The following is a 12,905-nucleotide window of genomic DNA, read 5'->3' on the forward strand; positions in this document are numbered from 1 at the left end:
CAAGGGACGAGTTTTGTGAAACGTACCAGTACGTCCTTTGGGGGTAAAAGGGTTAATGTATATAAATGCTCCCGCACATAGATAATTAAACTTCCAAGAATTAACTTGGGTTCAACAATAGATTCAGAGGTACTTACTTGTCCACCTCTTGAAGGTGGTGGTTCCTCATGGTTCAGTCACACCATTCAATTGGAATCTCTACATGGTCCTCAAATCTAATGAAGCCTCTGAATGAGCCATTTTAATTGACATGTTTTGGTAGATTTCACATTGAAGCCTCTCTTCTTCTGGCATTTGCATCCTAAATATTGTTATGGTCAATAAAAACCCCATGCTATCTTGTAGGGTCACTCTTGCAATGACTCTTGAGAATTTATAAGCATTAAACTTATCAATCCAAGGACTGCAAGATAGATATCTAAAGGGAAATTTGCTTAAGAAATTAAACTAAACTTACACAAGGGTATTATATTTGAAATACAGTACTGAAGATAACAAAACTAAATGGTGACAAAATTTTGCTACTCGCCCCGCCCTTTTTTCTCTTTCTTTACAGCCTTGTGATAATCTTGCCAACACACTTTGTCAACAAATACGTTTCCTTTTACCAACGTAAAGAGAAAATTCTTTTCTAATTGTATCTAAAGTATTATGAAATTTACTTTTTATTATAATGTTAAATTTTGCAAAGCCATTTCCTGTGTTTTAATTTGTATGTTTTATCGCATTTGTGAAGCTTACAGATACCAGTATGCGATAAAAATTGAAGGTGGCGAGTTGGATTAATTAAAGACTCACTCTGTGTGAGCTTATAACTTTTTAGGTACAACCAAAAAGCTCGTAATTTCACTTAGCACTGCACAACTCAATAGTATGCTATCTATTTGTGCAAAAATCCATGAGTTTATGGTTCACAAATTTTGTGAAATTGGTAATATCACTTAGGTTTCCAGAAGTGTGCGAGACTGCTTCGTTAAGCTTACACATAATAAAGGCATACCTAAACCCACTGCTCTTGACTTATCTAGTTATCATCTTACACAGAACTCTTATTTACACACAAAACATTCTACGAATACACACAATCTCAAAGTAATTTACGCAGTTTGGTACAGTATTAAGACTTATCAAGCTAATTAAAGCTAATATTTTAAAATTAAACAGTAATACTTCAACCATTAGTGTGTTCATTATGCAAGAACAATTTTTTTCTCAACTTTGATAGATGACAGGCACAAACTTTTTGGATCTAATACAGATAAATATATGCTAATTATCTTTCTTATGATTTTATATTCAATATTTAAAATAGTTATGTGATGAAACTATTTCATAGTCAAACATATATTATTGTGATTTGTTATAAGGTAGTTATATCTAGTGTCTAGTCATCTCTTGTACAAATTACATCTTGACAGAGGATAATGAATATGAATACATAAGCAGTCCTATCATAGAAGGACACTCCTTGAATTTTCAACAATGAAGACAACTTAAAAAGTAATCTTCAGGCTTTCCATCTAAAAGTCTTCTACCCTGGCGGACTGCAATGCAATCTATATGCTCTTGACCTGGGTTAGATCTACGGCTAGAGAAGGTGCCAATAACGCGAGCCTTTCTTTGTCGTTGTCTTCTCTTTGCTGTCCGTCTTTGAACTAACAACTCTACCCTGGAAAAATAAATAAAGCACATTTAAATTTAGAAGCTATGGTGTTCAACTTAGAGAAAAAACATATTTCAAGCAAATTAACTGGAGTTCACAATCCAGTAGTTCCCAACCTTATCTAATCTGTAATCCCCCTACCAATATATGATAATCTCCATAGCCCCACTCAGTGTCTGTCATCTTTTCCAAATCAGTTATTAGTATTTATCGATTGTATAATAGTGCCAATATCTACAGGGTTAGAATATTGCATGGGAAGATTCCAATTTATCGATATGTGGGAGATAATCATCTTTTGGCCCTGAAGTGCATGAGAAAATTCCATGAAAATTTAGGTTAAAAGAATCAAATTCGCTAAGTAACCTATGATCTGAAAAAATAAATCTGCAGTTAGTAGATACATTATATCTACGTGCAGTATGGAAAAAAAGGATCAGCAAAGAACAAACTACCAAAAAAGTAGTAGTGTTTAAAATCAATAAGAATATGTATGATCCTAAAGTTGCTGAAGGAAACATGAATAACAATGTACCCCTCAAAGCAAAGAAATAAAAAATCCATCTCCAGTTCTAGGTAAATCTATATTACATCATGCACATCTCAGTGGGATGGCTGAAACTGCACGGTTGCTACAATCTGGGATACGTGTAGCTAAGGTACGCTTAATGCACTGCAGAGGTAACTTTCTACTTGGACTTGATTTGCAGTTTAGTTTTATGTTCAGCGGATTAGAAAACCCCGATTCATAGAGGTAAGTAGAGGGAAATGGTAGAAGTACCCACATAGCCATTTTAATGATGTCTGAATGGCGATTCATCCCTACCAAAAACTCAGTCAAGCTCTTCTCTTCATAGATCTTTTGCAAATGAATAATTTCGAAGTTCCAGGAATTCATCTTGCATTGTCTCTTGGAGGTTCTCCCCCCCAAAAATGTCGCCAGAAAAGTGATTTCTTACAATCTTTGCCTCACTATCATTCAAATCCGGAAAATACCGCAGCAGTTCCATCCCTAGTAACTCCCAAGTGTTCAAAAATGTTGATTTTCAGCTAGGGATCAATCTACTTTTCATTGCGGTTTTGCACCTCAGAGAGTCTTTCAAATATACCAATGTTACCTAGGTTCACTTTCCTCTGCCAATTCTGAAGTTTAGCAACAAACCTTCAGAGACTCTTCAGAAAAATAATTCTATTATTTGCTCGTTCTTGGAGCTGTAGGTTCAACTGATTTTGCTGTTCAAAAATGTCAGGAAGCTAAGCTAGCTGTTCATTCCACTGTTGTTCTTTGCAATACTACAGGAGGTCATGTTTTCCCTGAACATCCAAGAAATGTTGGACTTCCATATTTAATTCAAAGATTCATCTCAGAACATTTCCTTTTGAGAGCAAATGTACAGAGTGTGGAATAACAGCATTTCAAGTTTAGCATTAATGTCCTTGCACAGTTCTTTGAATAATCAACTGTTAACAATCTTGATTGCTATCTCTAAAACCACCTTCAATGAGAGTGGGAGTGCCTTGCATGATAACGCACAGCAATGAACCATACACAGGGTTCCTCTTGCTTGTGCTTGAGACCTAGATTTGGAATCAAGCATGGCTCTGGCACCATCTATACATACACCACACTGAATTCCTCCAGCATCAAATAACTGAATCATTCTTTTCATGATGTCTTCACCTGTTGTTTCTGTGCCCTGGGAAATACTGAACAAAATTTACTCTTATTTCAATTCCTTTGACATAGCAAACAAAGGACAGTAGTTGCGCACGAACTTATATTTGTGTGTTAATCCGATCTTTTACAACTCCAAAAAGGAAGGAAAATTTTGGATCACAATGTGATTTATTAGTTCAAAATACGAATACCTTCCCTGTTCCCAGGTAGTTGTGAAACTCATGATTAAGTTAGTTTTCTACATGACTGTAATGAATGTGATAGGTTAAAACTTGCAAAATGCACTTCCCTCTTTCAGTTATTTTTGTACTAGTGCTATTCTTACTTTCCTCTATTCTTTTCTTCATTCTTGAGGTCCTGTAACCCATTTTCATTCCTTTCATGGGTTCCTTGGTTGTTCAAAATGTTTACTTCTAACTTCTTGATGGGTTTGGTTTCTTGAAACACATTTTTCTTTGAACTTCCTAGTTTTAGTTACGCATATAGTTTCTTCTAGTTCTTCTTGAAGATCTTTAAATGGCGAATACAAGTGTTGAATTGTGAATAGTAGCTCTAAATTATATACAAATGAAAGATTGCCTAACCTTACACCAATCTTCATAGCAGAATGTCATGAAAGTGTAATAGCACTTAAATCTATATTACAATCTCCAGATAAAATTATGTAATTATATGTAATTCTATCGAGAGTCTTATAACCTATTAAACAGTTCAATCCATCACATCCAATAATACTAGAGATTTCAGAGTGATTATATCTTATTTGGGGCAGAAATACTTTTACAGGTTCGTACTCATATTAGTATTGCAGGAAATGGATAAGAAAACCTTTTAGTTAATGAAAATGTGTACCCTGGAATTATATTTGATGGTTTTAGATGCTTATAAATTTCTTTGGGAATAATTGGATTGGAGAGATAAAAGAAAAATCAAATTCAATGTATCAATGGAAATGTCTAGAAAAGAAAAACAAAAGACATACTCTGCCTTTTGAGGATTAATCATGCATGGCTGAGTGGAGCTCATCAGCTCTTTATAATTGAATATTATAGCTTAATTGGTAAACAAGTGAACATATTTGAACTTTAAAAATAGCAATGATAAATAATTATTTAGTTTTATTTTAAGATAAGATTAAATTTAGATAAAATATTTTTAGACGAATAAATATATTCAAGTTTTTCTTTTACTTTATATTTGTAATTATCTATGTTTTTATGTAATAGTGGCATCAGATACCTATTAGTTATGGGTACCAGAAAACCCAATATTTAATGTACTAATGAATCGTACTAGTGTTTGTTTAATTCCTTGTTTGAAATCTCTAAAAATATTTGTTCCTTTTTCCATAAAGTTGTACTTTCTTTTATCCATTTCTTTTTCTTTCTTCTGTCCATGCAAGATATTTCCTCAATTCTTTAATTTGTTACTGAATTGTCCGGTTTTTTACTTGATGTACATTATTTCTATGATTTGTGTTATTTTCACCTTGGCTCATATAATTCAATTATTAGTCGAGCTTCAGCAAATACGACCATCAACTTTAGTTATAACAATAGTCTTAATTGTACTTAATAAAATAGAAAACCAAAACACTGACCAGGTAGTAAGTTTTCATCATCCTTCCCGTGATAATACATACCCTTAAAAATTATATTACTTCCCAGCGCTGCATATTGCATCTGTGAGGCTCCTTAAACCATTTCATGTTTGACAGTAATTTTTTTTTCTTCTCTACTGGTGCAAGCCTTTTCCTTTTGATTACTGTATTGCTTTGCAAATTAATGTTAAGAGGTTGCTCTAACACCTGACATAAATATTATACAATGAGCTAAGACATTCTTTTTCTCGTTAAATGCTTGTAGAGACCTATTATTATTACACCATATCCCCCTGATAGATAGCACAGAATTGGCAGACTTTAGCAGCACAACATCGCCTCTAGTGCCTCTCTACTTCTACACCTGCTGACAATCAATAGAGGCGAATGTTCCCAGACTGGAAGAGTGGCTGTAGCAAAACTTTATGTCCTTAACTTTTAACACTTCTAGAGATCCCCCTGTGACGCCTAGGGAGCCTCTAATCTACCTACAATAGGAAGTCATTCCATTTGCCTGTCATATTCCAGTGCAGGTAACAGGGTTATTGGAAGAGGAAGTGAAAGCGCACCGCGATGAAAACGTCGGGAGAGACATCATCCAACCTGTACCTGCAGGGGTGACAGTGGAATGGGAATGTCTGCAAGAATGATAGTAATGGCCAAATAATCTGGACATTCCAGATGTCCAGTAAATTGCCAGCAACTTAATGCCTGTTACCTTAAGAAGACTTGTCTAACCCTAGTGATCTTTGATATGTTATCTAGGGTCCTATTACTCTCCTTAAAGACTGTTGCCAAGGCCTATTGCGATGCTCACCAGGGAGTGCTAGTTGAGGAAAGCTGACACCTTACCATGTTTACTACACTATAGGGGTGTTACCAGTTTATTACACTATGGGAGGTGTTACCAGTACCGTAAAATGCTCATGAGCCTCTCCTTCGCTGGAGATGCAAATACAAGACGATTTGATGATGCCATTTGAGATGCCTGACGAAAGTTCAAGTGTGTACTGTAAAGGACGCTTTTGTATGTTGAGGAACTATCCCCGCACAGTTTCGACTTCCTAACCACATGTGGAGAGAAGGGCATCACCCTTAAGCCAGAAAAGTTCCAGTTCTGCAATAGAGATGTAAAGGCTGTGGGTTCCCATCTTGGTTGGGACGTCGAAAAGCCTACCAATGATCACCTCTCCTCTAAAAGAAATCTTCACATGCTAGTGAAACTAACCATATCAGACATTAAATCAAGGCACGGTTTTGAGAACCAGTTGGCAACATTCCTCACAGCTGTCCTCCCCAACCCCCAACCCCCCTTGGATCACTTCAGAGTTCTCCTTAAGAAGCTGACGGGGAAGCATGTATATTGGGATGACCAGCTTTGACAGAAATTCCAGCTGGCGCAGGGTATAATTTGCCAGAAGGCGAAAGATGGCCTCACATACTATTACAAAACTTGCCTCAAAGTTGCTGTCACTAACTGGAGCAACAATTTTGTGATTAAATCTTAACCCTTTTACCCCCAAAGGACGTACTGGTACGTTTCACAAAACTCATCCCTTTACCCCCATGGACGTACCTGTACCTCCTTGCAAAAAACTGCTATTCAAATATTTTTTTGCATAATTTTGATAATATTTCGAGAAACTTCAGGCATTTTCCAAGAGAATGAGACCAACCTGACCTCTCTATGACAAAAATTAAGGCTGTTGGAGCAATTTAAAAAATATATATACTGCAAAATGTGCTTAAAAAAAATAACCCCTGGGGGTAACGGTTGGAAATTTCCAAATAGCCTGGGGGTAAAAGGGTTAATCAGATCCCCATTCAGCTGAAAGATCGTCTGGAGAATTGTCTTTTGTAGTGGTGTACCATGGTCTACATGGTGAAGCCAAAACACCATGCCAGTCTTACTACCTTCCAGAATATACTCTTGAGGATAGCCAATAATGAAGATTGGTTGAAGTAGTAGAGATATCTTATAAAAGAGTCTTACTGTCCAAGATGTCAAGAGTTAGTGGTCTTTCATACTACTGTACAGAACAATTTCATATACAGGCTATCATAGTGTCAATCTGCATTATTCCTTTAAGATATTGGATGAGTTTATTTGGGTATCTTTGTCATATAGCTAATTATTATTTCAACTTGAAACACCAATTCAGATAAAGATTAAGAAATGAATAAGCATTACTATCAACTCTGAATTGAGGTTTAGAGGGCAACAAGCTAGGTAAAAAAGAAACAGACATAAAAATAAATAACTGCACAAACAGCAGCTATGGACTTATCATTGAAATTAAATAATACTATTTTACGAAAACTGATAAAGAACTTTACTTACTTAGGCTTTTCATCTGGCTGTACAGCAGGTATTGAGGAGTTTACCGTGATGACCTTTGAAGTAAATTGACCTGGAGAACAGAAAGGTCAAGGCCTTTACCAAGGTGCACTAAAATACTCATGTTTTATACATAATCAGAAATATAATTGACATATCAAGTGATGTTTTTGCAGTACAGAATATTGTCTTTTCTGCATCCTAACTTCAAGGGTCTAATACAGTATGGTTTTCCAACCTCAAATATTTTGGGCTATCCTTTTCTGTAGAATAGAACAATTTCCATTTCAAAATAATGTGATCAAAGGAAAATATATCACTGTTACTATACTGTAATATGTATTCCTTAAAAATATAAAACATAGTAGTAAAGAAAATTGTAAGCACACTAGTATTTTATCATGAAAATTATTTTACAATCTATTATCAACGATTTTTTTAACCTCATGGATTTCTAATGTAATTTACAAAACACTAAAACTTATTTAGAAAATTGAATTATCAGCAAAAATTATCACCGATACTCAAAAAGAAAAGTTGGCGAATCACATGATAATCATACAAACCATTACGATAATTTTCATGAATTTCTAAAAATACTAAATGATATATAAAGATGAATTAATCATATATTGATAGCTGCACAGTTGCTTTAAATGTACTGAAGGAGTATCAACACAAAATGGAAATAAGCTTACCTATAAGTCCCTGAGTATTTGGTGACATAATCTCTTCATCTTGTAAATAGAATCCCAAATACTGTTGATCATCTTTCTTGGATCGTACTATGACAAAATGGGCTAGTCCGTCCCCAACCATTATATGCATATTTCTTTTTCTATATAAAACCACCATAACATCACCATATCTACAAGAAAAATATCACACAGCTGAGTACAGTAAAAGAGCTTTCTCATTACAATATTTTAATCAAAAACAGAAATGTGTGCAAGTCACTCATTTCTTACTTTTTTGTGCAGGATTTATGTCATGAACATATGCACTGTAATTCTGTCGTTGATAAATGAATTGAAATACATGTGTATGGAAAATAAAACCCCCATAACTTGTAAATGAAAAGCTAAATTTGATGTTACTCTAGTTCATGACACTGTAATTGTAGAGATTCCCTTGCCTACTATATCCTCACACCATGGAAATACAAACTGATTCAAAGAATACATACAAGAGTTTCAAAGTAAATACAGGTGAATAAATTTTCAATAAAGAAAGGAACCAAATTCAGCCCTTGCACTATAAATATACAATCTGCAGTGTCATCAATGAAGAAAGGAACAAAATTCAGCACTTGCACTATAAATCTAGAATCCGCAGTGTAATCAATGAAGAAAGGAACAAAATAGTACTTGCACTATAAATCTAGAATAAGAAGTCATCAATGAAGAAAGGAACAAAATTCAGCACTTGCACTATAAATATACAATCTGCAGTGTCATCAATGAAGAAAGGAACAAAATTCAGCACTTGCACTATAAATCTAGAATCTGCAGTGTAATCAATGAAGAAAGGAACAATATAGTACTTGCACTATAAATCTAGAATAAGCAGTCATCAATGAAGAAAGGAACAAAATTCAGCACTTGCACTATAAATATACAATCTGCAGTGTCATCAATGAAGAAAGGAACAAAATTCAGCAGTTACGCTACAAACATAGGATTTGCAGTGTCACCAATGAAGTAAAGAACCAAATTTAGCACTTGTATTATAAAAATGGAATCTGCAGTGTTATCAATGAAGAATGGAAGAAAATTCAGCACTTACACTATAAAAATAGAATCTGCAGTCTCGTCAATGAATAAAGCAACCAAACTCTGGACTTATACTATAAAACTAGTATCTGCAATGTCATCGATGAAGAGGAACAAAATTCAGCACGCACTACGAAACTAGTATCTACAGTATCATCGATGAAGAAAGGATCCAAATTCAGCACTTGCATTATGAAAATAGAATCTGCAGTGCCATCAACGAAGAAAGAACAAAATTCAGCACTTGCACTATAAAAATAGAATCTGCCGTTTCATCCAAAAAGAAAGCAACAAAATTCAAGAATTGTACTATAAAACTACGACCTGCAGAGCCATCAATGTAGACAGGAATACTGAAATTCAGTATCTTACAAAACTAGCTCTTGTACTGTAACCACTAAAATACATCTTGTAATGTCACCAATGAAGAAAGGTACATAATTCAGCATTTGCAGGACAATAATTATGATGTTAGTTATATGTTTTTGCACTTAACTACTTGCACTTTGGTTTATATCTACCTTCTACCCCCAATGGACGTATTGGTACGTTTCACAAAACTCATCCCTTAACTCCCATAGACGTACTGGTAAGTTTCACAAAACTCATCCCTTAACTCCCATAGACGTACTGGTACGTTGTTGCAAAAAGCTGCTATTTTACATTTTTTTGGCATATTTTTGATAACTCTATGAGAAACTTCAGGCATTTTCCAAAATAATGAGACCAACCTGACCTCTCTATGACGAAAATTAAGGCTTTCAGCGCAATCTAAAAAAAATATTACAAAACGTGCTTGAAAAAGATAAACGCCTGGGGGTTAAGGGTTGGAAAGTTCCAAATAGCATTTGGGGTAATAATAAAATAGTCCATGCAATTTATATTTACTTTAAGGTAGGTTAAGTCCTGAAATAAAAAGTTCTGAAGCTATACTGCATTATACATGATCATTATAATGTATCTCTGAATATGTTAGCTAAACCACTAATCAAATTTCTGAATTGATATGGCTGGCCTGAAAGTTTTTTCTTAATCAGAGCTATAAAATCAAACTTGAACAGCCCAAAAAGTAAAAGGTGATTTTTAAAAAATGAGAAAAAATTATGTAGCCAGAGAACAGTGAGACATTGCAAGGGTAAATGTATCCAATTTTCATATCCTGTGCAAGCTGTATGAAAAAAACTGCAATGTATTCAGTGAGCAATGAAAAACAAATATAAAACTCCTTGGCATACAAAATTCTAATTGCCCTTGAATTTTTATATTTCTCTCACAATTAGTACTTGGATCTACTATAAATATAGAAAGGAGTCTCAATTCTGTATTTATTTACTATATGCCAAAATCCCATTCAGGAATTTATCTCTCTCTCTCTCTCTCTCTCTCTCTCTCTCTCTCTCTCTCTCTCTCTCTCTCTCTCTCTCTCATATTTAGTACTTAGAGTCATTATAAATTAATCAGATCTCAATACTATATTGATTTACTACTTTTTATAGTTTATTTATGACATATTTGTTTTTGATGTTGTTAATAGTTTATATATGACATGTCTGTTTTGACGTTGTTACTTATTTTAGAATGATTTATTGTTAATTTGTTCTCTTCATTTATTTATTTCCTTATTTCCTTTCCTCACTGGGCTATTTTTCCCTGTTGGAGCCCCTGGGCTTATGGCATCTTGCTTTTCCAACTAGGGTTGTAGCTTGGATAATAATAATAATAATAATAATAATAATAATAATAATAATAATAATTCAATTTTTTGTCTCTCATAGTTAATACTTAGATTCAATTTCAATGAATTAGTGGATGATCCCAAAACTGTATTGATTTAATGAATACTAAGATTTTAATTTTTCATATTCTACACATGTTTTGTTCTTAGATTCACTGTTAATAAATTAGTGGGTCCAAATATTGTCAATAGCTACTGTATGTTAAAATTAGTTTTAACTTATTTCATAAGTTTCTTCTGTCAAATTTAGTACTTTAATTTACGATGAATAAACTAGTGAAAATAAGGAACACACAAAACTAAAAGACACAGAGGCGCTGTTGCAAAGGCAAAGCCTCAACCTGAATCTGATCTGATCTGAACTAGTGGATATTTATACTGTATTGATCTACTTATGGTAAAACTATTTTTTGTTAATCTATGTAATAAAACTCTGGGAAAATCTGGACTTACTTTTTACCAGCACCATCTTTCCATGTTGTATTAATACTACATAGGTTATGGTCATTTTGTGTTGATCTCCTGGATGAATGATCGCCACTGGCAATGGTGCCAGACTGCCTTGAGAAACGCTGTAAGCCGTGATGATTTCGAGTCCGACGTTTCAATGTCTCTCTGTGTTCATGATGTGGAATGTAATCATCTGCGACAGAGTTCATAACATAATGTACTTCTTCTTGAGATCTTCCATCAACCATCAGTAATTTTCTGGGTGGGTAAGATTTCAAAGGGGAACTGACCAAAGGTCCAGGAGGCATTCTAGAACCAAGCCTTTGGTGAGAAACACCTGGACTCTGCGTATTATTTACAACATCCTGTTTCTCGTGTGCATGGGATGAACTGTGCTGAGGATTTCCGTGAATGGGTGATGGTCTCGCATGGAAGTCGGCCATTCTTTTTTTGTATTTCTTCCCGTTCCTTTTGTAGAATGGCCACAGAGATTTTGTGACGTGATCCACCTGTGTTGAATAAATGTGAAAGTTATTCACTTAGCAAATACAGTATCTAAAATACCAACTCTTTACATTTCATTAAAAAACTTAGTTCTAAACTTTGCAGACTTGAAATTTCAAAGTAAAGAGATCAACGCAGTGTGAAGTTGGCCATTCTTTTTTTGTATTTCTTCCCATTTCTTTTGTAGAATGGCCACAGAGATTTTGTGACGTGATCCACCTGTGTTGAATAAATGTGAAAGTTATTCACTTAGCAAATACAGTATTTCAAATACCAACTCTTTACATTTCATTAAAAAACTTAGTTCTAAACTTTGCAGACTTGAAATTTCAAAGTAAAGAGATCGATGCAGTATAATTGTTACTAGGGTCTATTATTTTACAATATTGTACATATGTTTTCCAAACAAATGCAAAATAATAATGAAAAAAAAAATCTTCATGCATGATCAATTCAGCACGTAATGGTTCAAGGTAAACATCTTTACCACCAGGGGTAACTTTAAAACGAGCAGATGAGATTATAATGCTTTTATTTCTCATCCTTGGATCATATAATTAGGGCATGTAAATTATGTGAAACTCGCATATAAAAAAAAGATCACTGGAGATATAGACCGAATCAAAAATTGAATGAAGTGCTGGAAAACACAAGCGGCCAATCTTGCAACTAAAATACTTCTTTTCCAACTTTTAAAATCAAACAAAATCTTTAAAACAATTGTATAGAAGACTACAACACTTGTAAAAGTGTAAATGAATGTAAATGCTGTATATCTCTACGTATTGGACGACCTTCAGATAACACAAGGTAGAAAATTCAGTAAATTTCTAATTAATTTATTTCATAACTGAAGTATGAGACGAATGCTGAATTACAAAACCAATTGTGTATAGGATATGTTGGTTAAGTAATGATAATGTTATTACAGGTATTATTTTACTTACTGAATGCTTGGCGTTCTCTAATACAGGGTCTTTAGAATTGGAGTTTAATGAAAGATTGGAAAAAGCAAATCAGACAATGGGTAGGTTAAGTAAAATTTTGAAATCAAATCGTCTGAAATTACACATAAAAATCAGGTTATATAACAGTTTAGTAAGATCGGTGCTACTATATGGACATGAGTCATTGTACGACAATGAAACAATATCCAACAGATTTT

At 34.1% G+C, this 12,905-nt stretch overlaps 1 protein-coding gene across 4 annotated transcripts in view; it reads right to left on the minus strand.

The window, feature by feature from the left end:
• Positions 1 to 453: 453 nt before the first annotated feature.
• LOC137646440 (inter-alpha-trypsin inhibitor heavy chain H2-like) overlaps positions 454 to 12,905 on the minus strand; it is a 572,711-nt gene continuing 560,259 nt past the window's right edge. For all 4 annotated transcript variants that reach the window (XM_068379557.1, XM_068379551.1, XM_068379547.1 and 1 more), the window contains exons 20-23: positions 11,240 to 11,745; positions 7,978 to 8,147; positions 7,283 to 7,352; positions 454 to 1,669 (exon numbers count right to left, since the gene is read on the minus strand). In XM_068379557.1, the coding sequence (XP_068235658.1) occupies positions 1,477 to 1,669; positions 7,283 to 7,352; positions 7,978 to 8,147; positions 11,240 to 11,745 (939 nt within the window). In that variant the 3' untranslated portion in view covers positions 454 to 1,476. The remainder of the gene's footprint in view (positions 1,670 to 7,282; positions 7,353 to 7,977; positions 8,148 to 11,239; positions 11,746 to 12,905) is intronic.

The sequence above is a fragment of the Palaemon carinicauda genome, chromosome 1 (assembly GCF_036898095.1).
Source record: "Palaemon carinicauda isolate YSFRI2023 chromosome 1, ASM3689809v2, whole genome shotgun sequence".
Taxonomy (NCBI): Eukaryota; Metazoa; Arthropoda; class Malacostraca; order Decapoda; family Palaemonidae; genus Palaemon; species Palaemon carinicauda.